The sequence below is a fragment of the Stegastes partitus genome, unplaced genomic scaffold (genome assembly GCF_000690725.1).
Source record: "Stegastes partitus isolate 25-593 unplaced genomic scaffold, Stegastes_partitus-1.0.2 Scaffold1698, whole genome shotgun sequence".
In the NCBI taxonomy this organism is placed as follows: domain Eukaryota; kingdom Metazoa; phylum Chordata; class Actinopteri; family Pomacentridae; genus Stegastes; species Stegastes partitus.
In genome coordinates, this window is record NW_007579429.1 from 47,801 (window position 1) to 75,733 (window position 27,933).

Below are 27,933 nucleotides of genomic sequence, written 5' to 3' on the forward strand. Positions count from 1 at the left end.
GGAGAGATGTTGGTGTGTGGATAATATTTGTAGTGACACAGTGCACTTTACGCAGGCAGGAACTCCACACGTCATTTCCTACCCGCTCAGACTTGTCGCTGATTGGTCCACCGGCGGGGCACGTTTTGACAAGAGGATGAACGGCGCTGCAGACCGGGATCAGGCACGGAGACATGAGACGATGGTTGTGCGCTCTGTTCCGCTCTGGAAACAGCCAAACGCAGCGCTGCCCGGGTTTCCCCACAGCACAGTTTAGGCCACTGCTTTTGTTTTACGGCCGAACTCTGAGCTCCTCACTGCTCCCTGCATCAGTGTGAGGGCAGAGCACACTTCCGACCCAGTAGGTAAAGCCTAAATATATTTAAAGTATAGCGCAACGTATCCTCTGTGGCTCTCATTCACTCGCAGGCCTCAGATTCCCAATATGAAGGTAGGAACTTAAAAAAATAATCAACATATACAGACCATATAATGCTATATATACCTGCCTAGAATGTCATCCGAAAATGTTTGATCTTATTTTATTAAATACCTGGTAGTCATGCCGGTCTTTGCCAAACACTGGAGGTAAACAGAAAGCCTTCAGTCACATTTAAGTGCCTTTACATACATTTTACCGTCTTATTCAGATGTCTTTATGTGCCTCTCCAAATGTATATTTCATTCAAATGCCCAGCAAACCCCTCAGTTTCCCTTTCTCATTCAAATCAAGGGTCTAAGGACAGCAAGTGTGCTACAATGTAAAATTATAAAGTCAAATTTGTGATCTAGGGGACATAAAAAGAACATTTTGCAATACTTGACTTTACTATTCACTATGCAGTGTGTCACTTGGAAATATAAAGAGCTGTGGAACCTAAAATTCATGGTTTGGATGTCATCTGTGAGGGTTTTTTTATGTCCCTAAATGCTGTTTCAGAAGCCCAGTCCACCTGATGAGACTAGAATTCTGCATAAAACACAAAACAAGTTGTTTGTTTTTGTCAAAGCAGAAAAGAAAATGATCAGATTCCAAGATGTAACATCAGTGCAAAATATCATCTTTATAACCCTGGTTTGGAAATAGGATATTGGCCTCTCAGCAGCACATAGTGGTTCCACCCTGTAAAACAAAATGCACATATATTTGGAGGATGGACACAACAACATTCACATTCTAATATGACTCAGTGCTGCAGCATTGCAAACAGAAGCTTGAAAACGATCAGAGCGCTGCACTGACAGTCTAACGCCAAGATTTAACAGGTGTTTCTGTTATTCTGTCCACCCTCTCCCCACACACACACACACACACACACATCTGCCGTAAGTCTTGCTGTATGAAATGGGGATGAACCACACTGGTAAAGAAGCTGTTAACACATAATCAGTCACAAGCACTATGATAAAGGAGCATAAAGTGAGGTTACTCTTTGTTTTCCACTGAAGATGAAACAGCTCATTCACAGTCATTCACTGTATATATGCAGAGCCATCTTTATCAAACAGCAGCCTATTTTCTTCTGCCAGCTTGATGTTGATGGTGCAGCCTGTAGTTTGTTGTGATTGTGAGATAATTTCGGTTGCAGGGACAACTGAAACACTGGGTGGAATTTCCTCTTTACAGGTGAAACATCTCTGAAAACACTGTGGAAAAAGGGCATTTTGAGCGGGATTATATAATTATAGTTTTGCTGTGTGTGTTTTTTCTTATTTTTCTTATCCGAGGCCGTAATTACTGCACACAGCCATGGGTCGTTACTCCTTTCAGCTGGCCTAATCTCACAGAGGATGAATAGAAACTGTCAATCAGACGCTGCACTCAGCAGCGAGACAAGAGGGGACTGATTGCTGCTGCTGCGCCGCGACACTCACCCACACACACACTCACACACACACACACACACACACACACACACACACTTTTTCTTCCTCCTTCTCTCCAGTGTTTTCACCCTCTCTGATGCACAGCTAAAACCCTCCAAAAAGCAGATTTTTTTTTTTTTTTTTCCACATTTAACTTTTTTTTTTTGAAGACTGCTCATATTTTGATTCCAGTCTTTGGGTGTGTTAGGAAACATTTTTGTGTCATCCTGTGATTATGATATTTTAATAAGTGCAGGGGATTTTTGGCTACTACTTTTGATGTCTAATTATACCTCAGTGTTGCCATTCAGGGTGTTTATCACACTGACTGACACGTGTAGTAGTTTAGCGTTTCTTGGCAGCTTTAATAGTAATAGACGCAGATGGATAATAAGTTTCCAGGCTGTTTTAACGTACACAAGTACAGTAAAATAATGAATCAGCCAGTCAGTTCAAGTCAGACTAAAATTAGTCCACATGCAGCCTGAAAAGACCAAAAGCATCACATGATATATTTCACTTTCTACATTTGCTTGATGTGATCAGGCTCCAACATTAAAATGCTGCTTATGTGAATGCATCAGTAGTATGTACATGTTTAATGTCCTGAAATGGGCCATTCTGCTTAATTAGAGCTTTAACTTTAATTCTCTGGGCACTGATAACACCGTACTTCTGTACTTTTCCAAAGCTGTATCTTTACTTGTTACAGCAAAGCTCTCTCTCTGACTTTATTTTTTGGACATAGAAGTAAGAATAACCCCGTTTACTTGCAGTTATTTTGCTTATGCTCGTCAGTAAAGGTCTTTATCATGTTCAAAGTATAAAACAATATAGTGTATTTACCCCCAGATGACCTGAAACCAATGCAATCACAAACAACAACAAAAAAAAACTTCTTTTTACATTTATCATTATGATAATCAAATCTGAACCCATCCCTCTAAAGTTCAGTTAAATAAGAACTTCTACTCAAAATCCTCCCCTTACATTAAATTACTGCACATAAATTCACATATCTGGGGTCACATGACACTGATGCCTCCAGCCACACACATCTACTCAGTGCCTGGAGATGCCCACAGGCCCAGAGGAAAACTCTTTATTTGCACCACGCACCGACTGCCTCATCTCCGTCCCCTCGTGCCCCTCCTCCTCCTCCTCCTCCGTGTGCGGCTGGATTGCGGCCTCGTGGAGATGAATCTGATCAATCAGATCAATCAACAGAGATTACTGTAATCCCAGAGGTCAGAGGGAGGGCACCGGGCCACGCAGAGTTCACACATCCCACACAAGCTCCAGACAAATCTGTGCAGGAATGGCAAACACTTGACCACGTGTAGGAGTCCATGCAGCTGTTATTTCATTAAAGATTTAATAATTTTGACTTAATTTAGGCAGCAGATGGTTTGAAGTGCCCGCAGTGGAGCGTCCAGGTTCCACTCAGGTTAGTTTTTAGTGGAAGTTGAGCGATTTCTCTGCGCGTTTCTCCTCTTTTATAGTATTTTAGTGTTACAACAAATGTACATTTATGCATTAGTTGATTTCAAACGGTTGCATTAAAGACTGTCAGACCGCGAATGCATGTTGAAAAGTGTAACATAGGTGTATTTATAAAAGCAGAACACGTGATGAGGCACTCAGTCCTTTGTGGGACTTGCGTTCATCGGGACGGTTGGTGCAAACAGCGCACCGCTGCTGGGGCCCGAACTGGACGCGGACTCGCCGACCTTGTTGGTGAGAGAGAAAAAAAAGTGAAGGCATTCAGAGCTTTGTGGAAATAAAAAAGCTTGGAAGGAGGAGGGAAGGAAAATGTGGCGGAGAATGAATGCATGATGTGAGTTTGACTGAATCCAACTTTACGCAGCGTTTTTACTGCAACATAAACACGATTATTATCCACATTAACAGGCGCACCGGCCTCCTCCTCCTCACAAGAACACCTCAGTGACCATTTGTCCCGTTTAAGGAAAACATCATGTTGGTCTTTGTTCCACTTTCTGTCAGTCAGGAGGTGAGATGGTCTATTCTGCTCTGTCGGTGAAGGCAGGAGACGTTAATGGGTCAAAACAAACACAATAGCTCGTGGAAAGGCGGCAGTGTGGAGAGAATAACCTGTAAATTCGTTCAATTCCAGTTAAAAAAGCAGCGACAGAGTGTAGAAGTGCCGTTAAATTAAATGTAGGACGTTTTATAAAAACGAATTGTTGTATATAGAAAATGAATCGTCAGTGCCGCTGATGGCCTTGGCTTTGAACTGCTCTGAGTACTGTAATAATAATAATGATTAAAAACGCACACATTTGCTCCGTTAGGAGACACATCTTTTTATTCAGTTTATTCACTTTAATAGATCTTAAGACGAAATAAACTACAGTTGAAATAAGAAAAACGAACAAAACAGGTATCAGGATCGTTTTATTGTACATTTTCTAAACGAGTCAGATACATAAAATAATTAAACAATATAAAAATGTGTGATTTATGACTTTAAAATAAAACAAAACGCGCGAGTTTTTCGAGCAGCTGTCAATTTAAATCAACGGTTTAGGTTAAATAATTCAGAAATCTAGTTTTAATATTTTTATTTTCTTCTTTTAACCACCTGCAGCTCCGCTATTCACCACATTTATGACCAATACAGCACCGCGTGAATAATGCAGAGCCGATTTGTCTCGTGCTCCCTGCAGCAGCTCGTGCATGTTCTTTACATTATTCCATATGGAGCAGCGCGAGGCCTGTAGGCCTGCTGCGCGTATTACTGACCGACAAACTCTGACCTAATTCATGTTTCTGTTGCCTTAAAATGTCTTCTTCCACGTTAACAATGAAAAAACTAATTAAGAGTTTTATTTACTTCTGCTAAATCCCATCAACTGTTGGTACACGATTTACTTTTAACATTATAAGGAGGCGCAAACCACTAAATAAAGACGAATTTGAAATAATAATAATAATAATAATAATGCAAAGAAAATCAACAATCTTCCCGTTTTCTTCCAGATCCGGTCCCTCTGCAGCTCTGCTTTATTTCCCAAGTCCCGTACAAAGTTCCAGTGGGGGTTTTTGCCTCCAGTCACAATGCTGTTAATTCTCCGGGTGCCTGCAATGATTTTAGTTTGATGCAGCAGCAGGAGCGATGCTGGTGGAGTTAGTGGGTCTGGGTTTAGCTCAGGACACGAACTGTTCAGCACAGATCTCTGTTCTGTTCTGCAGAGTTTCTTCATTTTTATTCTCTGTCTCTGATCCCGTCCAACCGCTGATAATCACGACTGAACATCAAATACAAAGTTAAATTAAGAAAGCTTCAGTTCAAGGACAGGCCTGTCTGTGGGAGGCTTGCAGCCTGTAGTGGTGCTTAATAGTTACAACAGAACAGCGGTGGTTATTTAAGATTGTTTGTATAATGTCTGGATAATAGCCAGAGAGAAGAAAGAGAGAGAAAGTCACCACCTTATGTCACACATTGCAAAAGCCTTTTTTCATCCATTTTTGTAAAATTCTAATCTGGAAGTGAAGTTTTGAGGTAGAAGCCAACTCACAGACATAATGCCTTTCCTCTAAAGCGTCTTGTTTCTAAATCTTTATAATCATTTTCACATTTTTTACTTAAAGGCAAACAGGCCACTGAAGAGTCCAACTTGTTTCTAACTGTCTGACTGTGCTACAGAACATTTTAATGCACACTGAATGGTCTGTTCAGAGAGAGCCAGAGGTGGTGGGCTGGATGTTCAAGAAGTCAAATTAATTTAGTAAATCTCTGGAAATTCCTCACCAGTATGTATATTTATTTTTTAAAAACACACACAGTGAGGAGTGATTTTCTGTTGTAAAAATCCACATTTAAACAGAGCAACTGATGAAATGCTGTGAAAATAAAGAAATGAATGTGTGATTCCAGTTCCCGATCCTCAGAGTGAGCCGGTGAAATAATTACTTCTAATCTGAGTGGAAAATCTAAAGCACAGCAAAAGAAACACAAATAAAATGTTCCCGAACACCAACAGGAGTAGATGTAATTAATCCAATCAGGCTGAGATATTTTTGTAAATCTGGAACTGTTCTAGAACTTTGTGTTAACGCGAACTGCATTCTGACACCTCAGGAGCAGATTTTTTGGTCTCTCAGAAAGAGTCACACAACCAGAGATGCATAGAATTTAGGTTGCCTCTAAGTTCATGTAGTTTAAGTAAAAATGTCACCGTGGTGCTTACATGAAACACAACGATCCTGTAAATGTAGACAAGTCAAATGTGAAATAATCCAAAATTCTGTCAAGATTTTAAGATTCATCTGAAATTATTTCTTAAGAAAATTAATTTGTTTTTACTCTTGATCACTTTGTGTAAACTCAGGGTGGAAACACTTTATTCAGGACAATTGGCTGTTGTAGGAGCTCAGGCTGCCACCAAGTGTTCCTGCAATGAACTGACAAAAGAGTAACAAAACTCAAACATACACACTTATTTATTCATTTTTGACATTAAAAAATACAAATCACACACACAGGGAGCAGATATCAACAAATAAACTGCTACATTCTCGAAACAGCAACCTATCGAGCACATCAGTTTGACACTAAGGAGGAACTCTGACCTATTATGCACAAGCAAACATCAAATAAATCTATTTAATCTGCACTACACCAACAGCTCCAGGTCTAATACGAAGAGAAATTACACACTGAATTGTTTCTTTTAAGGCTGAATGCATTAAATGACAAAAAAAAAGAAAACTGTAGTAGTTGACTCACAAGAAGAAAATTCTATGATTTATTTATTTTTTTAAAAAGAAGAATAAAAGGAAATGGCAGTGCAGCCAGATCATGGCACTTGTTCTCTGAGCACAAATGTAAATTAGCAGAGCTGACAGACAAAGTGCCTGTCGCCTCCTTCTGATCTGCACTCACACTGTGACGATGGCATCAGGGACAGAGAACCAAACACGTCTGTATGAGACAAGCTGGTGGAATAAGTAGGACTGAACACTGGACACACTACAGACAGGCAGGTGTCCTGTTGGACCGCAACGGCAACAAAATTCTGATTGTTGCTTTTGTGATTGCAGACATGTTTTATTTCCCCTTGTGCGAACACGTGCAGTCCAAAACTCGCCTCACAAGTGCTGCAGGTGCTCGCCTGGTGGTTACAGCGAGCGACAGAATGGAAGTGGTTAAAACAGATATGAGAGACGAACAAGACAGTGCAATGAAAGGCACTTGTGTCACATGTGTTTCTGAAGGTTTCATGAATTCAAGCAAGAGAAACAAATCGTTTCCAAAGCCTGCTCGACTGGCTGTTTCTAAACGGAAAAACGCCACCCAAAACACTTTCATAACATTATGTCATCTGCTGCTTATTTGATTGATAAGTGGGTTAATCATTTGGTCTTCACGTGGTCAGAAAGTACAGAAAAAAAAACCCCAAAACATATTATATTTATGATATTAAACAGAGACATGCAGGAAATCCATTGGAATTTCGATTTTTAAAAAAAAGAATTAATCAATGATCAAACAACTTGATTGGAAAATTAATTCATAAACTGTTTGTTCCACCTCTACTCAACAACCTTTTTGGTTCAGATGTGTTGTTTGTGAAACAAAAGGCCAATCATACAATATTTTCAGGAGTCTGGTAGCAGAAAATGAATCTGAAACACCAAAAGTTAACCTCAGATGTTGGCGTCATGTCCTCATAATAAAAGAAGAGGTGCTTCTTTTATTTTACAACTACCACACAGGGAGAAATCCAACTGAAAAACCCAACATATGTCAACAGATTAGTGCTATATATAAGGAGAACATTATTTTCTCCTCCCTCCTGTGCTGCAGCTACAACCGTGTTCCTCACCTACACAATTTGAAATAAGCTGGCACCTGTTCTTACGGGCTTCCTGAAGGCAGTCTGGGACACGTAACAAAACATGAGCAGTCGTAGTAATTCGGGCAGGTTGCGGTTAAGTGAGTTCAACACAAATGTAAGTTACAACTCCTGATATGGGTTTCACATTCAAGACTGAACATACATTTAAGAGCGTCCAAGTCGGATTTTTCCTTTAAATGGTGACCACATTGCAGCTCAGGATGCCAAAAAAAACGCCTTCACATTAGAGGAGCATCACATACAGTGGTCTGCAGGGACCCCCTATGGCTATACAGAGGCATTGCACGCTCTGCTCAGTTCAACTCGATCTGTGCAGATTTGTTCCTTCCTTTAGGGTCACTTTCAAGCTTTTTAATTAATAAAAGAGCCCTTGTTTACTGCTAATCCTATAAATCCATGTGGGATACAGTTTGCACATCAGGAGAGGAATGAACTGGAGCACAAAGAGCAATGAGAGAGACGTGAGGATGCTCTGATTGAAGGAGCACTGCTGCCCTCCAGAGGTTCAGTAAGGATAACACAGATTAACGACAGAGCGTAGTGGAGGCAAGTGTCCGTTCAGATGCTGCGAGAGTCACAGCAGAGGAATGTTTTCATGGTGATGTTCTCAGGAAGAAGAGCTGCGTTTCTTCTGAGGTCCAACACTGAACACCGAGGCTGGGATGAGACAGTACGTGGCACTAATCATGGGTGTTTATGGTACATCGATGGGCAGTTTTTCTATTTGAGAAGATGATAGGCGTGTTCACTTTGTACACCTCTGAGATGGCAGATGTGTGTGTTTCTGGATGTGTGTGTGTGTGCGTCACGTGGAACACGGAGCAGAAAGTTGGGATTTAGTCAAATCCTTGCCAGTCACTCTGCTCGGAGTCGTACTCCAGCTCCATGCCAATGCAGCGGACTCCCTCCAGCAGCATGGGCGTACCGTGGTGACGATCTGCATGAGAGGAAGAGATACAACAGAAATGATTGCTCTGATCTCAGCTCTCCTTTGAACACTTACATCTGTGGCAAGAAGCGGGCTAATTTCAGATGGAGTGTAGCATTTAGGAGCATTTATCTGTATGTTTTGGATATATGGTTTATTAGAGTGAATACCACCTGTCCCTCTGTATTACATGTTTTAGACCTGTCACAACCTGACGTCTTTCCTGTGAGCCATCAGTCAAACATCTTTCTAATGTCTGTGATAAAGCGATAGAGACCAGGAGAGGGGCGGAATTAGTACATCATTATTCACTCTTTAAAAACCAACCAACTACTGCTGAGAAAAATATCTACACACATATATACACACACAAATTAACAAAAGGAAAACATACTGCACACTAGCTATGTTGCATTTAAACCATTTATCTACCATCGGTTTTGTCTACAGTGCTCATTGTTCGCAGATGTAGGACTCGTGCTTGTACACCACAGTCATTTGGTGGCCCGTACTGAGCAATGACAACTCATTTAAGCGTTGAGTCAGCCGTTATAATCCAATATTCTGTTCCTTCTGCGCATGTCTGAAAACAAATCAGGCATTTGCACACAGCTTTAGCTCGGTGAATGAGAAACAAAGTGGCTCGGACCAATCCACACAACATCATTTGAGCCTACCAGCAACAGGGGCTCATTCAGAGGATTTTTACAAGACCAATCTTTTTTTTTTTTGTTGCAGTGGATGGTTTCTGTGCAGCAGCAGCAGCAGCTTGTAGAGCAGGTGTGACAGACAGCATTTGAAGCTCCTTTCCTCTGTTTCTGGGGGGAAATGTTGAGGAGAAGCTGGTTTCAGCCCCACTGGTTTCTGTTTCTTCACTCATGAACACTGACTGAGACTGTCATCCACTCCTGGTGATGATGAGTGGGTTGTCCCCAGGCTGCTTCATGCAGCAACCAAAGCTCCGGCTTCAATAGGGACGTCTGCAGGCGGTTCTGTGGTTCTCCAGCTTCACTCTCTCTCTCTCTCAAACTGCTAGTGTAATCCATGCACAGTGTGGAAGACAGCCATGACTGAGAGGCTCCATGATAGTAAGCTCCCCCTGTAGTATCTGCTTACATGCAAACACCCTCCCATCTGGTGGTCTTCAGTCCTAAACGCTGCAAGTACGATGCAGTAAAGAAACGATCTCGGTTGTCGATCACAGCTGCAGAACAAAACTATTCACTGTTGACTTTCACAAAGTGATGAACCTCCACAGTTCTATTTAGAGTCAGAGTTATTAACTATTGTTTGCACCCGGCGTTTAGCACATATAACGATATTTCGGAATTGTAAATGCATCGCTGTACCAGAGGATAGTCGGGTCGGCTCACTGTTTAGTTTCGCCACTGCGCATGTCCTGAACATCAATGCATTGGTGGTTCAGTGGTAGAATTCTCGCCTGCCACGCGGGAGGCCCGGGTTCGATTCCCGGCCAATGCAACGAACTTTTATCCCGCCCAGAAGTATTTTTACTGACTGACGCTGCAACAAATGACTATTTTCAGTAGTTATTAAAACACTTATTATTTTTGTGTAGTGCTTTAATGTCATTGATAGATATTCAGTGAAAAATGCCCCTTATGGCTTCAGTCACGTATTTTACAGTTTTACCTGGCGATAACAATAAACACAATAAACACAATAAACACAACGATAACAAGTGTTAGAAATCTGCTTGCAATGCCTGAAATGCCTGCTTTAAAAATAATGCCCAGAGGCCTGGTTACCATAATATTTAGCACAACATTCAATAAGTTAAGAGAGGTTTGAAAACAATTTGATTTGACCAACACTGAAGACTGAGCCTGCAGCAAGATGCTATTTTTTCCCTCATTCAGTCACTGATCTAATAGCAGCACTACAGCTAAGAGTAACAGCAGAGGTGGAAGCACAGCTTAATCCATTGATCTGGTTTTCATCCAGGCCTCAATTACACACAGACATCTGGACAGATGTTCAGGCCACGCAGCGCGAGTAAAAATAAACACTTAAATACAAAGCCACCATTCATCCACACATGCATACACACAAGTGCGTGCATGCAGAAATACGCACTAAAGTTTTACTATATTTACACAAGCACAGATGGAAAAACACATACGCCCTCTTTACCTAATTTTCCATCTGCTGACACACATGTCAGAGTGGTACTCAGTCTCACTGGCAGTGTTTAAGTGTAGAAAATGCAAATTTATTACAGCATGCACACAGCAGGGCTGTAGATAAGCAGTTATGTTACTAGTGTACACCTGCACCTCAGCAAGGATTCAATAAACAGGCTGTTTGTGGCAACAATATAAATTCTAGAGATCTTTTATGAGCTTTTATGATGCATTTTTATCTCCAATTTGCTTTAAAGACAGCTGAATATTTATTTTTTTAAGGACTTATTGATTGCAGAAGTGACTGAGCCTTAACCCAGAGTCACCAGCAGGCGGCAGCAGCGCACTAGTTAAGATACTTCAAGTTCCACCTTTGGTTTATCTGCCAGTGCTCACTGGAACACCAAGACAGGCAGAAATAAGAGACTCATGAATGTTACGGGGTTGTCATTAATCTAACAGGTGTTAAAATGCAGTTTTCAAACTGGGTTGAAAGAAGTAATGGGAAAACAAAATGTTTAATCATTTAATTCTACTGATAAGAACTGTGTTGGAGAATTACAAAAAAATACACCAAACATTATAAAGTACAATAATATGGTACTTGGAAATAACCATCCTTTTTAGTCCTATTTGTGAAGATTTGCTAAAACTTAATCTTGCAGTCAGTGTTGATCCACATCTCTAGAAGCTGGGATATGAAGTCATTTTTTTACATTTTTCATTCCAAGTGGTCTGAGAGGAAAACAGACTTCTGCACCTCCTCCTGGGTCTGTTTTCAGGCTTTAGAAAATCAGCCTGATGATGGGAGACTTGGACCGATCACAAGTCTTTTCAGAGAGAGGATGTTGCTGCTACTGAGCATAGATGTCCCCTCAGATGGTGGCGAGAGTGATTCAATGGCAGAAAACGTAGCTATTCCAGCATTTGCAAAAACTGCCAACACTGCAGAGGAACTCAAAAATAAGGAAGACGCCTTATCAATAAGTGCAATAAAACACGTGTCCATATCAGTGAACCATACACGTTGTATTACAATTACGTACTATATTCTGAGCTTCCTTCTGCTGGACCAGTAAGTCCCTGATTCTCCTGTAATATCTAATATGTTGTCATGGTTGTTTTGGCTGTAGAGGTAAATTTAACATGCAAGCAAGCCATTAGTAGTTATGTTCAATGTTGTTCATAGCTGAGCCTTCTGTTAACTGCAGCCAAAGGCTCACAGCTGTCTCTGTTTCAGCTGATGTTCCTGTTTAGGATCAAACTTGTCTTGCATGTGAATATGGAGCATTCATACGGACAGAAGAGGGAAAGCAGCAAGAGGAGGGCTGTACTTTCAAACTCTGATGCCTACCCCAGCTTTTATAAGTTCAATCTTCAAAATCCTTTTTGGCTCTTAAGGTTTTATGAGCGGAAATGCCTAAAAAAATAATCTGTGGAGGCCTTCCAGCTATTTAACTCAAAGTAATCCCCAAATGATTAATGTTTTTCTAATAAAAAAAAAGTCTAATAGGAAGAGTAACTTCTGCAAATTTCATAAGCTCAAAAATCAACTTTAAAAAAAAAGTTCATCGACAGGTTACAGTGTGGTGCAGTGTCAGTGGTTTATACAGGAAAATGAGATTATATCACTTAGGTATTGTTAAAACAACCTCACCCATGACTCTGGCGTGAACTTTGACTTTGACACAGACGTCTTCGTTGGTCTCGCTCAGCAGCAGCACCTCCTCACACAGAACTCCCTCCTGCTGGGCCATGTACTCGCACGTTATCTTCAGACCTCCTGGAAGCACAAAGAAGATTGGGTTTCCTTTTTTGTTTTTTGCCAAGTTTCACAACACAGACCCACACACAGACTTCTTCTTTGTCCCTCCATGTGAGATAGTGTTTTTAATATGGATCAGACAGACAGACAATCAGGCAGCCAAGAGAACAACATGATGGAAAAAAACATAAACACTGCTGACCGATAAGCAAACAGCAATGAATATAATGAATACACAACAAGACAAACATAGTGGTACACCTGTTGACATCAGCTGAGGTGAACACACAGCTCTGGACGCAGGGCAGAGAGGGATACAGAGTGTGTGACTGTAAGGCCAAAGTAAAGGTCAGTAACCTGCTTCAGTTACAGGCACGTAGTGGGCATGACTCCCAGAAACATTAGAGGATCACCTTTAGCCCATTTTACTCAGTTTAGTATTGACACACTCAAATTTGTAGTTTGCAGTTTTATTTTTTAGCCCACACAGGTACCAGATGTTTGGGATTTACCACCTACAGCAGCATAACCAATGACAGGAATTCAAGACAAACACAGGAAATATGTATGAAAGTCAGTGTTGTTCTTCAGATTTCTCAGAGAGGGATTGTTGCGCTAACACTATCTGAAATGTCTGTTGCTGTAATCCTCAGCCATCTGGAACTCTGTGCAGCCTCTAACAATGCTGCTGAGAATTACACGCAAAGCATTGAATTCAGGTCTGCCAGCAACAAAAACAAACCCCCAAAAAACAAGCACATAATAAACTTGTCCTTTATTTGTATAGTGCTCTCTGAATAATTGTGGCACTGTGTGTGTGTTCAGGAGGCGATAAGGCACTACGTGACTGGCAAAAGCTGAATATTCAAACAAATTTAAAGGGGATTTAAGTAATGAATGGCATTTGGGAGATCTGTCTGCAGCGTGCAGCAACATTCACTGTGAAGGACAATTAGAATGGAGGTGTGGAACAGAATGAACAGTCTGCACACTGGAATAATAACATTACTGTGCTGTTTACATGTTGTGTTGAAGAGGTTAAAGGTCAAAAATTGTCGGCCTAACAAAGCATCTAATTGGAAGCAAATTATTATCAACATATATTGTATATTTAGCTGATAGGTAGCAAGAAATAAGAGTACAAAAACACCAAATATGCGATTATATGTCGTTTAGAAACTGTTTGTCCACCAGAGAGCATTTTTAATTGTTATAGGTCTATTTGAGTTCATATTATGATCACAAATGACATCAAAAAATGTCTGTTTATATTACATATACTGCAAATGAATGGGGCATAACTTCACTGGAAGATGTCCTCCTCACTTCTACAGTTTCCATTTGAGTCAGTCACTGAAACATCTTACTGTCTGTTATCAGTCTTATCCGGTACGACTGTAAACTGTAAATTAACTTTTTACAGCAGAAGCAAGTGAATGATGGGGTTCTTTTTGCCCTAGATGTCACCTCTCAGGCAACATGCACGTTGCTCTGCCTCTTGGTAGAAGTTGTTGGAACTATCTTCTACCTGAGAGGAAGCCTGCATGTTCCCACAAGTCCTCTAAGTTTTAAAGCAAAAACTAATTTAATGGTTTTATTAAATTTCCTCTCAACTCCTCTCTAGATCTATAGAGTCCCCATCCCTACGTACATTCCCATCAGTCACTAGCACACCAGCACTCAAAAAAACATATTTAATTCAGAAATTGGATCTAAAGATGAATAATGACAGAGTAAAGCCCCACCCTGCAAGTTGACACGACTGGTTACGTCTATTTATTACATCTGAAACCTGGAAATTCTGAATCCACTTTTTAAATCGTCATTTGGACACTTAAGTTTTAAGGTGGAGATGCTCAGCTATGCCGTTGACCGCTTAGTTCACTCGGTATATGTCTTCCAACGTATAAAAAACATTATACGAACATGTTAACAAAGCAGAAAAAGTTAATTTTCACTGCTAGAACTGATGTAATATTCATGTAATGTAATAATGTTATTGTAGTTGTGTCAGAATATTTATGGAACCCTTCCCCCAAACTGAGTCTAAACTTTTGATGCTACAGATTTTAAATGCAACGCTGTTAAAACATGAGCACTGCCAACATCACAACGTCATCGTTCCTGCAACCCTGCCCTCGTTCTCAGGAAGCCCAGAGCACCTGCATTCATTAACAGCTTATTGTTCACCACAGCTGGTTAAACAGTGGCAGACTGACCACAACCGGACCAGCAAACTAGGCTGTCTTTGTGTCGACCTCTGCACTTCCACACAGCTGCAATATGCAGTTCAGTGTTCAGTCAGGCTTCAGTAGAATTCAAGGCAAGGCTGGTGTGAGACAATTTAAACATATTAAAATCTTATCCAGCAGCTCCTCAGGGAAGCTTGATAGATATCATGACAGCACCATTAACCATGATAATTAGCATGGATGTACCTAATCGCACACAAACTGATGATTAGACTCTAGCGATTGGATTATAATAACATACGTATGCCTTTTATCATTCTATCTACCATCTTAGTATTTAAGTTAATTAGGTGCAACAGCAACAGAAGCATAAGCCACACAGATGTAGTAGAGGGGTGATGCTGGACCAATTCCCTCCCACACTGATGACCCACTTCAGCTCAAAATCATCAATCTAAGATGCAGGTCAGACATACAGAGCTGAGTTCAACATAATTACAAAGCAAATTAAGTTACATTATCATGATTCAAGTCTTTTGTGGGCTGGTTATTAACGGATCACTACGGAGGTGTTCGTCGAGTACTGGTCAGACTTTTCTGCTCCCACTATAGAAAAAGTTGAGTTCTACCTCTAAATCTTTTTGATTTACACTGACTCATGTTTTTTTGAACTCACCCTCTGGTGCCGGTGTGATATCAGTGATCCGGAGGTGTGGACTGGGTAGCGGTGCTGGACACACATCTTTACCCAGAGCCGGGACTTCAGGGAGGGTGAACACTATTTCATACCTGTGCTGCGCCTTCAGGAAGCCAACCTAAGAGAGGGAAGAGCAAAGATTTAGCAAGTGAGAGAAAACATAATCCTTTGTCTTGCCCTCACATTGCCACAGTGCCAGTCTATTAGAAGTCAATAAATCAAGCATTCATTTTTACAAGTAACACGGAGAAGAATTCTTATTCAAATAAGCACTACACTGTCGGGCTGCGTTCTCCTTGAGGGAGTCTTGTAATTGAAATGATTACTTATTGCTCTGGTGATCTTAATCCCTCTCACCTCTGCCAGATTTGCAATTTTGGCCAGACGGGAAATAAAACCAAATAACTTTCTGTATTTCACTCAGCTCAAAAGTCTTGCAGTAATGCTAATCCCATGTGAACGGATCTGTCAGCAATTCAAGAGTCTTATTACACCTTCTAGCACAGCAGGGAGGCTGGAGTGGAAACTCTCCAGCAGACGAAAATGGAGGCCAACATGGACTCTCACGAGAAGTTTGAGTAAAAATCACACAAGAAGGCAGTCGGCTTTGAAACTCTCTGCGTTAACAGTTAATTAGATGAGGCTCTGATGTTGAAGATGGCCAGGCTGACGTGGTGGAGCGGCAACAACAAAATCCATCAACATCTCTGATAACCGTTGCATCATAATTCAAGCCAAAGATTCTTTGATTCTCCAAACTGAGAATTTGAAAATGTTACCTTGAAAATTGTGATGGACATTTTTCATTTTTTGATGGTTTATAGACTTAGTGGCTGATAGAACAAAACCACAGAACAGTGTTTGTTGCAGCCTCGGCCAAAGCCTCTGTGTGGATGTGAAGCTACAACAGGGTTCATTTAGAAACTCTTCTGCCTTTATTTAGCCATATTACATTAATGACTCCTCCGTTGTTATGGATGGTGTTCATTTACAACGTTTGTGAATGCTTTAGGGACATTACATCCAAGTAGTTCTTCATCAACTTCTTTTCACCAGGTCAAGAATGAACTTTCAACCCAAATATTAACTATAACCAAGGCTGAACGATTTTGGGAAAACATCTAATTGCGATTAGATTTAATCTGCGATCTAATATTTTAAGCTTAAATTAATTGTGGAGCAGATTTAAAATGAGAAACTATCACACAAGGAGGCTCAAATAAAATTGTAAATTTATTGACACAACAGTTTAAACCCTTGGATGCACTGCAAAACAGTTTCTCCATAAAACAAAATAATGAAAGTGGGCCTATGTCAGTCAAACCACAGCATGTGTGCTTAGAAGACATAAGTGGGCAACCTTAAACAACCCCAGAAAGTTTGAGTAAGAAACAATTTAAACTCTCAATAAGTAAAAGCCACACCATGTATATTTTAAATGACAGCTTTTGTGATTTGCTAATTGCATTTTTTTCAAATTGCTATTTCAAGTTGAAATTATTTGCTCAGCCCTTATTGTAAAAAAAAAAAAAGAGAGATTATACTCCTATTTGAACATGTATTACCCTAAATGATGACATTTAATATGGATTTTCCAATTAGCCCATCAATAGAAAATGAATCAGCATCAATCCTGATGGTTAATTAACTGCTTGCATCCTTTGTTAGGCAAAATATCAAACAAAATCCAGTTACAGCTTCTCACAAGCAACTATTTGTATATTACTGAAGAACAAATATAACAGCTGGTCCAACATAACAAGTAATTCAAGTATTTCACGTTTAAATGTATAGTTTCAACATTTAACAAGGAAAATAATTAACTGGTAAAAATTATCAAAAGACTGAACAACAATAAAAACCACCAGTTGCTGCTCTGTGCAAAGTCGTCCATCAGCCTGCATGGATTTTACCAATATGCAGAACTAAGAAGACAATTTCAAGGTGTGAATGTGAGAGAACGAGCAGGAGAAAGTTAGAGCGTGAGGGGTGATGTAGGAACAGCAGCCTGATATTCAGCAAAGAGAAAAATTCATGAGGAGGAATCGTCACAGCGAGCAGTGAGGAGAGCATCACAGAGGAGACGGGATGAAAAGAGAGACAGCGAGCGAGAGAGACAGAGAAGGAGACAGCAGGGAAGTGCAGGCAAGGAGAGATAAGCGTAAAGCCCCTCCAGCTAGAGCTGCAAACGCCAGCTTCAGCCCCACACGACCCAAAGTTAAAGCAACGGGCAGAGCAGAGGCTCCAGACAGTAGCCAGCGAAAAAGGGAGAAGGAGCAACGAGAGGAGCGCCGCGGAGAAGAACAATAAAGATTCTGTGAGCGTCGTCCCACGCATGTCCAGAGCCTGTGAACTGTCTTTGATGAATCGATTTAATTCATTTTCATGCTGCACATTTGAAAAAGAAGAAAGGTGAGGTGGTGGAATTCCTCAGTGATCAACGGGGGACCAAAAAGGAAAAATCAATACGTGACTTATCAGTTTGTAAGCAACTGGAAACACTTTGCCAATTTAATGTATGAACCATCATTGTGTCACTACTGAAGATGTACTATGTGCAACACTTGCAGTCGAGAACGACCAGAGACAAAACAGTATTCACATAAAACAATGGTGCCATTCTTCTGACAACTCGGAGGGGAATACCACGCATGTTAGTAACTCGTATGAAGGACAGTTCAGCCGGCGCTCGTAAACATACAACTCTCCGACTAGAAACTGGAAAACCTCAGGCTGAAAAATGCAGCAATTCTCAACAGCCACTGAATAAGGTGCTGACTTATAAAGATTGATTTGTTTTGCCCTTACACTCCAGCGAGGCTCATGTGTGGTTTGTAGCTGCTGGCAATACTTATTTAAAAGTGTTTATATATGAAATGCATTTCAGTGAGACTCCATTATTCATTCAGAGAGCTGATATACAGCTTCAGCAGATCAACTCCAGACTTATTGAACAACAAGTTGGCTAATTCTAATACTTTGCATTTCTGTCAGAGCTCTAAATATTTGCAAAGATGTAAAGCAATTAATGTAGTGAAATAAACTGGGACGACGGACACAATCAAGGCTGGTTGTTGATGCAACAAATAGCAGATTTTCTATTAAGCTACTGTGCAAATTACATTTTTTGGGCCACCTGAAGGCAGCGAGTCAGGATGTAAACAATCTGTTAGCAACTAGTTGCTTGTTTATACAGTCGTCCTCAAATGTATTCAGACCATTACTTTAAAGAAAAGGCAAAATTTACAATAGTCACTCAAATAACTGGAAACTGAATAAAGTAAGAATAAATAATGGTTCCACATGCTGTCCTCGTGTCTCGTGTGGTAATGCTCAGCCATGTGTTATATCCAGTAGACAGACTTTAAATGTTTATCGCAAATCAAATCGTAATCACAACATCTGTCACAAAAATCACAATTAGATGTTTTCTCCAAGTGGTCCACAGTCTCCATCAGCTCCTCAGAGGAATATCTGGAGCACTAGCTGCTAAATGCTCCACTGTGTTCACCTGCTGCTGTCTGGAAAATAACTAATGATGGCAGAGTTGAGAAACACTGCAGGCCAGAAATAAAGCAGATTTTCTGGGAACCACTGAGTCAGGTTTTCTCTGCGGGTCTGTCACACTTCACATTTGATCTAGTGTTGCCCCTCTGAGCTTCAAAACCTGCTGGCGGGTTTAAAGGCGTGTTATCTTAAAAAAAAAAAAAAAAGAGGGGGAAATGATGAAAAAAGAAGGAATTGTCAGTTTTTTAACTTTACAATGGCTCACAAACTTCCTGTGTGTGACTTCTGGTTTAGGAAACTTAGTCACATATACACATAAAATCATATTTTGTAAAAATTCAACATGTCTCCTAAATAAAATGTTTGCTCTAACTAGATTCTGTAAAAAGTAAAAGAACAATCTGTGATCCTTGGTGCAACCAGGAATCAATTAGAGACTGAGCTTCGATCAGCAGGCATGTGACAAAAATTCAGGGACATTTTGGCCCTTATTGGGCTGAACTGCAGGTAGAGTATATGCAGAAAATATCACAAACAAATAGGGAAACACCTAATCCTCACTAGGGTCGTGGGGGGCTGGAGTCTATCCCAGCTGACTCAGGGTGAAGGCAGAGGACACCCTGGACAGGTCACCAGTCTATCACAGGGCTACACTTAGAGACAGACAACCAAGCACACTCACATTCACACCTACGGACAATTTAGAATCACCAATTAACCTCAGCATGTTTTTGGACTGTGAGGGAGGAAGCCGGAGAACCCAGAGAGAACCCACGCTGCATGAGGAGAACATGCAAACTCCATGCAGAGAGATCCCAGGTGTCCTCACTGGGATGCAAACTGGCGACCTTCTTGCTGTGAGGCGACGGTGCTACCCACCGCTCCACCTTGCAGCCCTTTATAGCATTATGACCTTTTTAATTTTTAAGTTCTCTCTATTGCTAGCCATGGTGATACAGTTTCCTCAGAGGTGCAGAGAAAAATGAGCCCACAGTGAGGAAAAAGGTGACCAGAGCAACATTTATTAGCAGTATAACCTTTTTATATTTCCCTTCTGTTATATTATGTCAGTGTTTCCAGTAAGCGTGATGCATCCTTCATTCATTAACCCCTAAACTGGTTACTGACCGTAATGTAATTGTAGGTAATCTGCATGTAGCTGTACTGATGTCTGCAGAGCAGCACCTGATCTTCTGCTCCACTGGTGGTAAAGTTCATAAACATCGCCTTTGGTGTCCCGTGTCACACAAATAATTTGAATTTAAAATGTGTAGCTTCTGCAGCAACACTTCTTCAGGCCAAATTTTGTAGCACTGACAGCTGCTCATTTCCATGCCCTCACTTCACCGTGTTAATCAGAAACAGTGAGCTTGCTCACAGAAAAATTATCGGCCGTTTCTGCGTGACCCCCACCTCACACACGGACACCACGGAGTTTGTGAAATGTAAATAACCTTCATCAAAACTGGCATTCATACAGCTGTTGTCTGCATACCGCTTCCATCCCACGCACTTCCACCTCGTCTTTGGTCTGCCTGCGAGGATCGTCAACCCCCCGGCCGTTTCCATGGCAACACCTCCCCCCTTATCTCCACGGCGAGCCACGAGGCTGGGCTCGCAGCGCTCCGTGCCCACTCTCCAGCACGCTTTAAGAGCTCTGAGGGAACACGCACACACAGACGGGCTGGTCTGTAACTGTGAAGGTCAGAGCCAACTTTGTAGCCCATCTACGCGCGCGCACTAAACTTTAAAGCAAACTGATCTGGCGGTGAATTAGAGTTAACACTTGGAGAGGCTTTACTTACAGGGAACAGGACTTTGAGAGAGTCGACAGAACTTTCCTTTGGGACTTTGGTTTGAGTGAGACAGCAGGAGGATATGGTTAACGTGAAAGCCTCCTAAATTTAGTGTCTCTTAAGCCAGAGCTAGCTTCCGAGCTGAGTCATCTTATACTGTAAACCTGGGAAATTCACATTTCTTTCTATGTTTGACACTGAGAAACGGCAGAGTTGTTTGCTGAATGTATCAACCAATCCGAGACAGATTTTGTTAGTGGCAGAGAAAAGGCCTGAAAATGAGAATAAAGACACTTCAGTTATTCTGTAGTATTGATAAAAGAGATTCTAGGAAATAGTCTGATCCTTTCAAAAGCCATTATAAAAGCATCAGCTACTTGAGATGCACTTGATTTTTCGTTGCCAGGCACCGAAGCAAAACAAATCCATGACTTGTTAGTTGTGCCCAGTTCTCTGTCTGGTGGGCATGTCTTTTCTCAAACATGAAGCTCGGTGCCTTTGACTCGCTTGTGCATTATCTTCTATTTGTGGACACCACTTTTATTCCAGAGATCTTTGAGTGTCCAAGACTGGGACTTAGCAGCTCAGGAGGCAGCTTTGTGAGGCGCAGTGGGGTTCAGAACGAAATGCTAACATCAGCGATCCACATACGGTATGTCTACAATGAGGTATAGCAGTCATTATGTGTATCATGTTCATCATCTCTGACACAGATACAGGACTTGATTCACTTTTAATTACCTTTACATAGACAAAATGTCATGGCAATCCATCCAAAGGTTACAAAATATTTCATTACAAACCACAAAATTCAATATCGTGTTGTCGCTTGAGGCAAAGTCCAGAGATGATCAAAGTCAGTACAATACACTACAAAGCGTTATGCTAATCCATTCAGCAGGTGCTGGAATGTTATACAGGGTAAGAGGAATTTTTGACCGACTGAAGCCAAGGGAACAGCAGTCATGAATGTTTGTACCAAATTTAATGGCAGTCCATCAGATGCTTGTTGTGTTGGTAGAGGAAACGACAGGGAATCCCCACTGGGCCACGCCACCAGTCTGTCTGAAAACTGACACGCTTCACAACTTTGAGTTCAAAGTCTCAAATGTCAAGGTGTCAAGGTCAAGGTCAAGGTAAACTTTATTAGGTGTCCCTGTGACATAAAACACACAACCTACTTTTCTTTTGGCTCCAATCCAGCCGTGCATCTGTGCAACATCCTCTTATGTCTTCCGCTAAAACTAGTGCAGCAGTCATGGAAGTCATGAAGAATTAGATTAGAAACTGGATTAAAGAGCTGCAAAAAGAAGCAACAATCTCTGAAAAATAATTGAGCAAGGTTTAAATTGTACAGCACGCTTCCTCTTGGCAACCTTTCATCCGTATGATTGTCGGTTCAAGGCCACTGAAGTCTCTGGAACTGAAAATGAACGGTCACCGATGGTCAAATTTACGACACAGGGTGTTATTTCAAAAGTTCGAGAGCTTTTTGGCACCTTCCTTTGTCATTACTTGGCTCCTGAGTTAAGCACCTCCGGGGTGTAAAAGCTGACAGCAGAGAACAGATGAGAAGTCTGATATCATTGTTCTGCGCCTTTATAGCTGACAGAGGAGATTAACTGTGATGCGAAGACTTTAATCTTCTCCTGGATGTTTCACAGATAAGGCCTATCAATTCTCACAGAAACTGAAGGGACTGGGCACACTAGATCAAAGAGTCACCTCCCAATATTATATCCAGCGCTGGAAAAACATGTCGGCAAAGGAAGTCGAGCTCCTGTGGCCGGGCACAGTAGCTTCAAGGTCAAAAGAAGCAGGACTTATACGTGTTCTAAAATGATGTTTGGTTTAATTAGTGCATTAATGAGTCGAATTAAGCCTTTAGTATTGCGGACTGGTTCGGCTCTTTGTTGATAGAATACATGCCTGTACAATATATATTTTGTATTTCATGTTGACAACATTTCATCAACGCTTTTTCCCCCAACCTTTGCAGACACCCAGTCTCGCCCCACGACAGTTAAACTGCAGCATCCATGGAGCAGACGGGCGCTGGATGGCAAGAAGAAAACGACATCTCAGCATTTCTGTTCCAAGGCAGCATGCGATGATGCCAGATAGCTGAGCGGAGGGGAGAGGGATGATTATTATCTTGCAAGTAAGTGCTTCCAAACATTTCCAGTATTTTCTTGAAACTAAACAGATTCCGGCCAAATCATCAAATGATTGCAACAATTGCTGCTTTTGTAGCCATTTAATGTAAAGCATGATGAATTTTCTGCAGATTGAAAACCAGATTAATTACATGTATGCACTGTAGATGAACATTTACACTGTTGAATGAACACGTCAGTATTATTTTTGCTACAGAGGGAGAAAAACACTCATTTGTATTTCTTTAAACCAGTCCTAATCATCTTGGCTGCCACACAGTGTTCCCTCAAAATAGGTTAAATTGTTTTTGTGAAACATTTGCATACAGGAAGGAGAGCACTCATTAAAATGGATAAGCCACTGAAAAAAAATAGCAGGGCTGCCTTAATGCATGATGTAAATACATAGCAAAACTTTTCAGTGTGTTGCTGGCCCAGAGGTGGCTGCTGTTGTTTACCGTTGAGAAGTGGATTTGCAGATCGTGGAAGGCGAAGAGAAAGCTGACATAAGCGGCCAATGGCAGGCTTATACCCGCAGTCTACATCTGCTGAGTCAGCCTAGCTGCTGTCATTCATCTTCCTTCTGTCAAATAACTACCACCGCCCCTCTTTAGCATCCATGTCACAGTACTGCACGTCATAGAGAGTCAGGACTTGAATGGTTGGTTAAGAATTTTAAATTGCAACTAAGCTGATTGTGAAATCATCACAAAATCACAACCTCAACTCTGGATTATTTTTTACAATCCAGAGCAAGCAGTCTGCTGTCAGTCACATTTTTAATTGTGATGCTGAAGAAATACATTTGCAATTATTTCTGTTTCTGTGTTTATGTGCTTGTGTGACAGGCTGTGTTGTACCATTTAAAGAAACAACCAATACCTTGACCAATATCTTAGTAGCCCCCAAGTTTTAAATCTAACGTAGCTCTCCAATATGACCCCACTTCTAGTAACATCCTCTGACTAACATGCTGGCATGACTTGGCTATAACGTTTAGTACTCACATGACCGTCGTAAGGTCAAAGCCCTGGTGCACAATCAATCTGCCGCTGTTCATTCCTAGTTTGACAAATCTTTTTTGTCGTGCGATTATATCGCTGAACTGACGGGAACAAGAAGCAAACAGGGTGGAAACCGAATTATCTCAACCACAGTCTATCAATCAGAGACGGCATCTCACAGTGGACCCAGTGCAAGATGTCCCTGAGCTGTGATTGGACATAAACCCAGACGATAAGAGGGTAGAGGAGGGTCCTCTCTCACTTTAGCGGAAATCACAAACAGGGTCACAGGAGCTCTATTTCAAACAGACTATAAACCCAGAGCAGAAACTGCAGGACGTACACAGATAACACTGTGTCTATTTTTGTGCTTTACAACATATCAGTAAGAACCCTGACAACAAGGACAAACGATCAATAAATAAAAGTATAAAGCCATAACCAATTATATGAACACATTTAATATGAATCACAATCATGATTTTGGCTTCCTATAATTATACTAACATCATCAAATGAGATATTCACATTTAAAACAGCCCATGTAGATACAACCTCTTGGTTCCAGCTTTGGTAAATCTAACATAAAAAACTTATTTCACTCTTTTCAAAGTAATTTTTGGTCACAATGTCTGAGTTGCTGCCTGTAGTGACAGTGAGGAGACTAGAAGCTTCTCTGTGCAAATACATTTAAGTTGCCTTTAAAGATGCACTTAAATAAGGTAAAAAAAAAAAAGAAAAGAATCTTATTTGAAGTCATATTTTGATGCACAGAGTTGCACATTAGCAGGAATGTAGCACAATATGAAACGAAAGCCGAGTTCTTTTTATTTTAATGTGATAGTGCAAAAAAACAAACAAATAAATGTCCCTAAAATCAGTGAATAATCCCACTATAGAGTAAACAAATGATGATGATTTTGGTCCCAATCATGCATCCATCAGTAAAATGCTGAGTTAAACGAGCTCTACTTAATGTGCTGTAGCTGTCGTAGCTGTCAAGTGTCGGTTCATTGCAAGTGTAGACATACCTTGACCATGAAGTTGCCATCATCCTGCGGCGTCACCATGACAACAGAATCATGCAGCTTTTCATCAAAGTGGACATGCGATGGTGCTCCGGCAGCAGGAGGTTCCTCTGAAAAGCGCACACCTCCTGATTTTGCACCACCTGAGGAAGAGGAAAGAAGATTATGCATTAAGTAGCCAGTCGACTTCCTTTAGTCGCTCCTGGAGCTGTGAATGTCCACACAAGGGCACACACATGGAACACAACTGCAGTGGCTATAAAAAGTATTCATTCCCCCTCCTGGGACATTTTCCTGAATCATGGTCGATTTAATTTGCTTTTTTTGACAAGAATTTTTTTTTTTTTTAAAGTCCTGACAAAGTAATGTGTGTCTAAAGTGCCAAAAAAAAAGAAGCCAAATTATATCGACCATGATTCAGTGTTGAAAAGCAATAAAAGGAGGAAACCTCTAAAGTTTTAGGCACTTTAGATCTTTTTCTTATCCATTACAAAATACCATCAGGGAGTCCCACATCCATTTTGCAGGATTAGACCCCAAAGTTACAGCCTGAGTCATAAAGAAATATCTCCTGCCACAGGACGAACGCAGCGATCTCACACATCAGACTCCCATACATCGTGGGACCTCGGTGCCAAAATAAAGGCGTTAAAGTCGTTTAAGCTTGCAAGCTAAACACATTATTTCCCTTCAGGTTTTAGTGCGATCCCATGACACCGAGCTGCTCGTATTTATTGTCCTTCTCTCCAGGCATCCATTCACAGTGTGAGAGAATGGAAACTTGCTCCACAAATAAAACCCTCCTCCTCTGAAAAAACAACAGTTCTCAGAGACAACAAACACTCGGTCCGAATTTCTGCTCCAGGAGCTTTGAGCCTAACTCTGGAGCATCACTTTCCCAGAACCACACTGTGTACGACATGTACAGTAGCTAAACAACAAGATCCACACAAACAGTACAACAAGTAAGAAGCTGTTTATTAAAAACTCTATTAATAGGAGGCTGTCCTTTAAGAAGCACTGGACCTTGTCCGTTAGTTGAATTACAATTCCCACAGAGACTCTTTGGATAAGAGTTGTGTTCGAGCGCACGTTTGACATTAGCATACTCAACATCACTCTTTCTGATCAACATGTTGTTTATTATCATTCTTCCAATTATTCGAAAACTGTGCTTGAGATCTGCCAACTTCATCAAACCCCGTGTGACCAGAAGACACGGATATCTGTGTATCGCTTCAAGTACTTCATCAGAAATGCACGACTTAATTATGGGAAAAGTTCGCTGAGGCTATTGATCCGGTTGCTCTTTCCTTCCAGCGTGCCAATGTGGCTCCAGACATCAGATCTAAGACGTTGGTAAACTACATAATAGAGAGAGTTACCTCCTGTTTATGGGTTTATTAGCTTTGAGAGCTTTAATTCCACAAACGTTCATGTAAAAGTCCAACACTGGCTTTAAAAAGATTTAACTAAACTGTGTTTTATTATATGATGATGGTGTACAAAAAGTAATTTAACATAAACTTCACTAAAAATATTCACTTTGCTTCAGCTTCTTGCCAGCCTGACAGTTGAAGAGATTTCTTTCTTTTTCCAAAAAAACAACTTTGAAGCGAACTTGTCCTCACATTTACTGGCAGAGGTTTTTCTTTCCCTTCATATCTGGACCAGAAACGATCCTATAGTTCAAACACAATATTTTTTGTCAAATGCAGAGATGTATAACTTTCTCTGCCAAGTCGAAACAAGCCAAGATCCGGTGAAGTTGGTGCCATCTGTATTAATTACTGAGCGAACAGAACAGAATCTGGAAGTGACGAGACATTTATCTAGAGGAACAGATGATGTTGTGATAATGAATCTCTCATTCCAAAATAACAGCAAACACTGCATGTCATTAACTCAGAAAGTAAAGAGATGCAAAACATATAATACACTACATCACTTATATTCATGTCTAGAGGGTTTAAGCACTTTGTGGTTAACTTTGCTGCAGCCCATTTAACTTGACACTGACTTCTGCAGTTACACTTCATGAAGCCGTTACAGTCCCACCTGGGTCCAGTTCCATTAAACTTTTATTCAGACTCATATTAGAGATTAGAAATCCTTGCCATCAGCAATCTAGGTCACAATAATGAGTTTGGGAGTTACATCATGTTCCATATGTGCAGGATCACTGTGCAGAAAACGAGGCTTGAAAATGAGGAATGCTGCTTAATACCCAAAACTCTAGAAACCAAAGAAAACAGCAGATCAAATACAAGATAAGCAAAATGTAAACTGGCTTTAAATAGAATTTATTAGTCCTGTGATCCTAGACAGCGCGATCTCCAAAGTCTCTCCCAAATCCAGATAAAGGACGGCAAGAGTCAGGGCAGGTCAATATCTGAAAATGAGTTTTGATATCCGACTCGGTGCCTTCATTGAAATTCAACACATATCAAAGGATTAACAAGGAGTCTTTCCCAAATCAAGATATTTAAAAAAACAAAAAACACTTACATATAAAATTCATCCATATATGCATTGGGTTTTCAATATTCTTGAACAAATACACAAATAAAACAAGGAAATTATAAATACAGACTGGATAATCCGACCCTTAACAATCCTAAACCTTGCTATCCGACAGGTTTTTAGGAAAAATGAACGGAACCCAATTAAAAACAGCCTTAACATACCGACAGCCTTGGATTCCGACTCCGACATGACATTTTATGTCACAAATCAGGACAACGGCGTATTATCTGACTGAACAATCCCACAGATTGGCTACGTTCAGACTGCAGGACTTAATGCTCAATTCAGATTTTTTTGTGAAATCCATGAAGTTCGTTCACATTTCCAGTTAAATACGACTTGTATGTGATCTGCTGTGTGAACTTCATACGACCCAAAAGTGTCCCGCATGCGCAGAAGACGACACGACGACGTCACACGTAGCAAGCGTGCTCAGTGTTTATGGAAGTAAACATGGATG

General features: G+C 40.8%; 1 protein-coding gene and 1 non-coding gene across 3 annotated transcripts in view; one reads left to right on the forward strand and one right to left on the reverse strand.

The window, feature by feature from the left end:
- Positions 1 to 6,191: 6,191 nt before the first annotated feature.
- Positions 6,192 to 27,933, reverse strand: part of adisspb (adipose secreted signaling protein b) — a 33,315-nt gene continuing 11,573 nt past the window's right edge. For both annotated transcript variants that reach the window (XM_008301681.1, XM_008301680.1), the window contains 4 exons: positions 24,951 to 25,090; positions 15,436 to 15,574; positions 12,460 to 12,585; positions 6,192 to 8,667 (listed from right to left, as the gene is read on the reverse strand). In XM_008301681.1, coding sequence (XP_008299903.1) covers positions 8,567 to 8,667; positions 12,460 to 12,585; positions 15,436 to 15,574; positions 24,951 to 25,090 — 506 coding nt within the window. In that variant the 3' untranslated portion in view covers positions 6,192 to 8,566. The remainder of the gene's footprint in view (positions 8,668 to 12,459; positions 12,586 to 15,435; positions 15,575 to 24,950; positions 25,091 to 27,933) is intronic.
- On the forward strand, positions 10,070 to 10,140 carry trnag-gcc (transfer RNA glycine (anticodon GCC)). The gene has a single exon. It is a non-coding gene; the product is annotated as a tRNA-Gly (tRNA).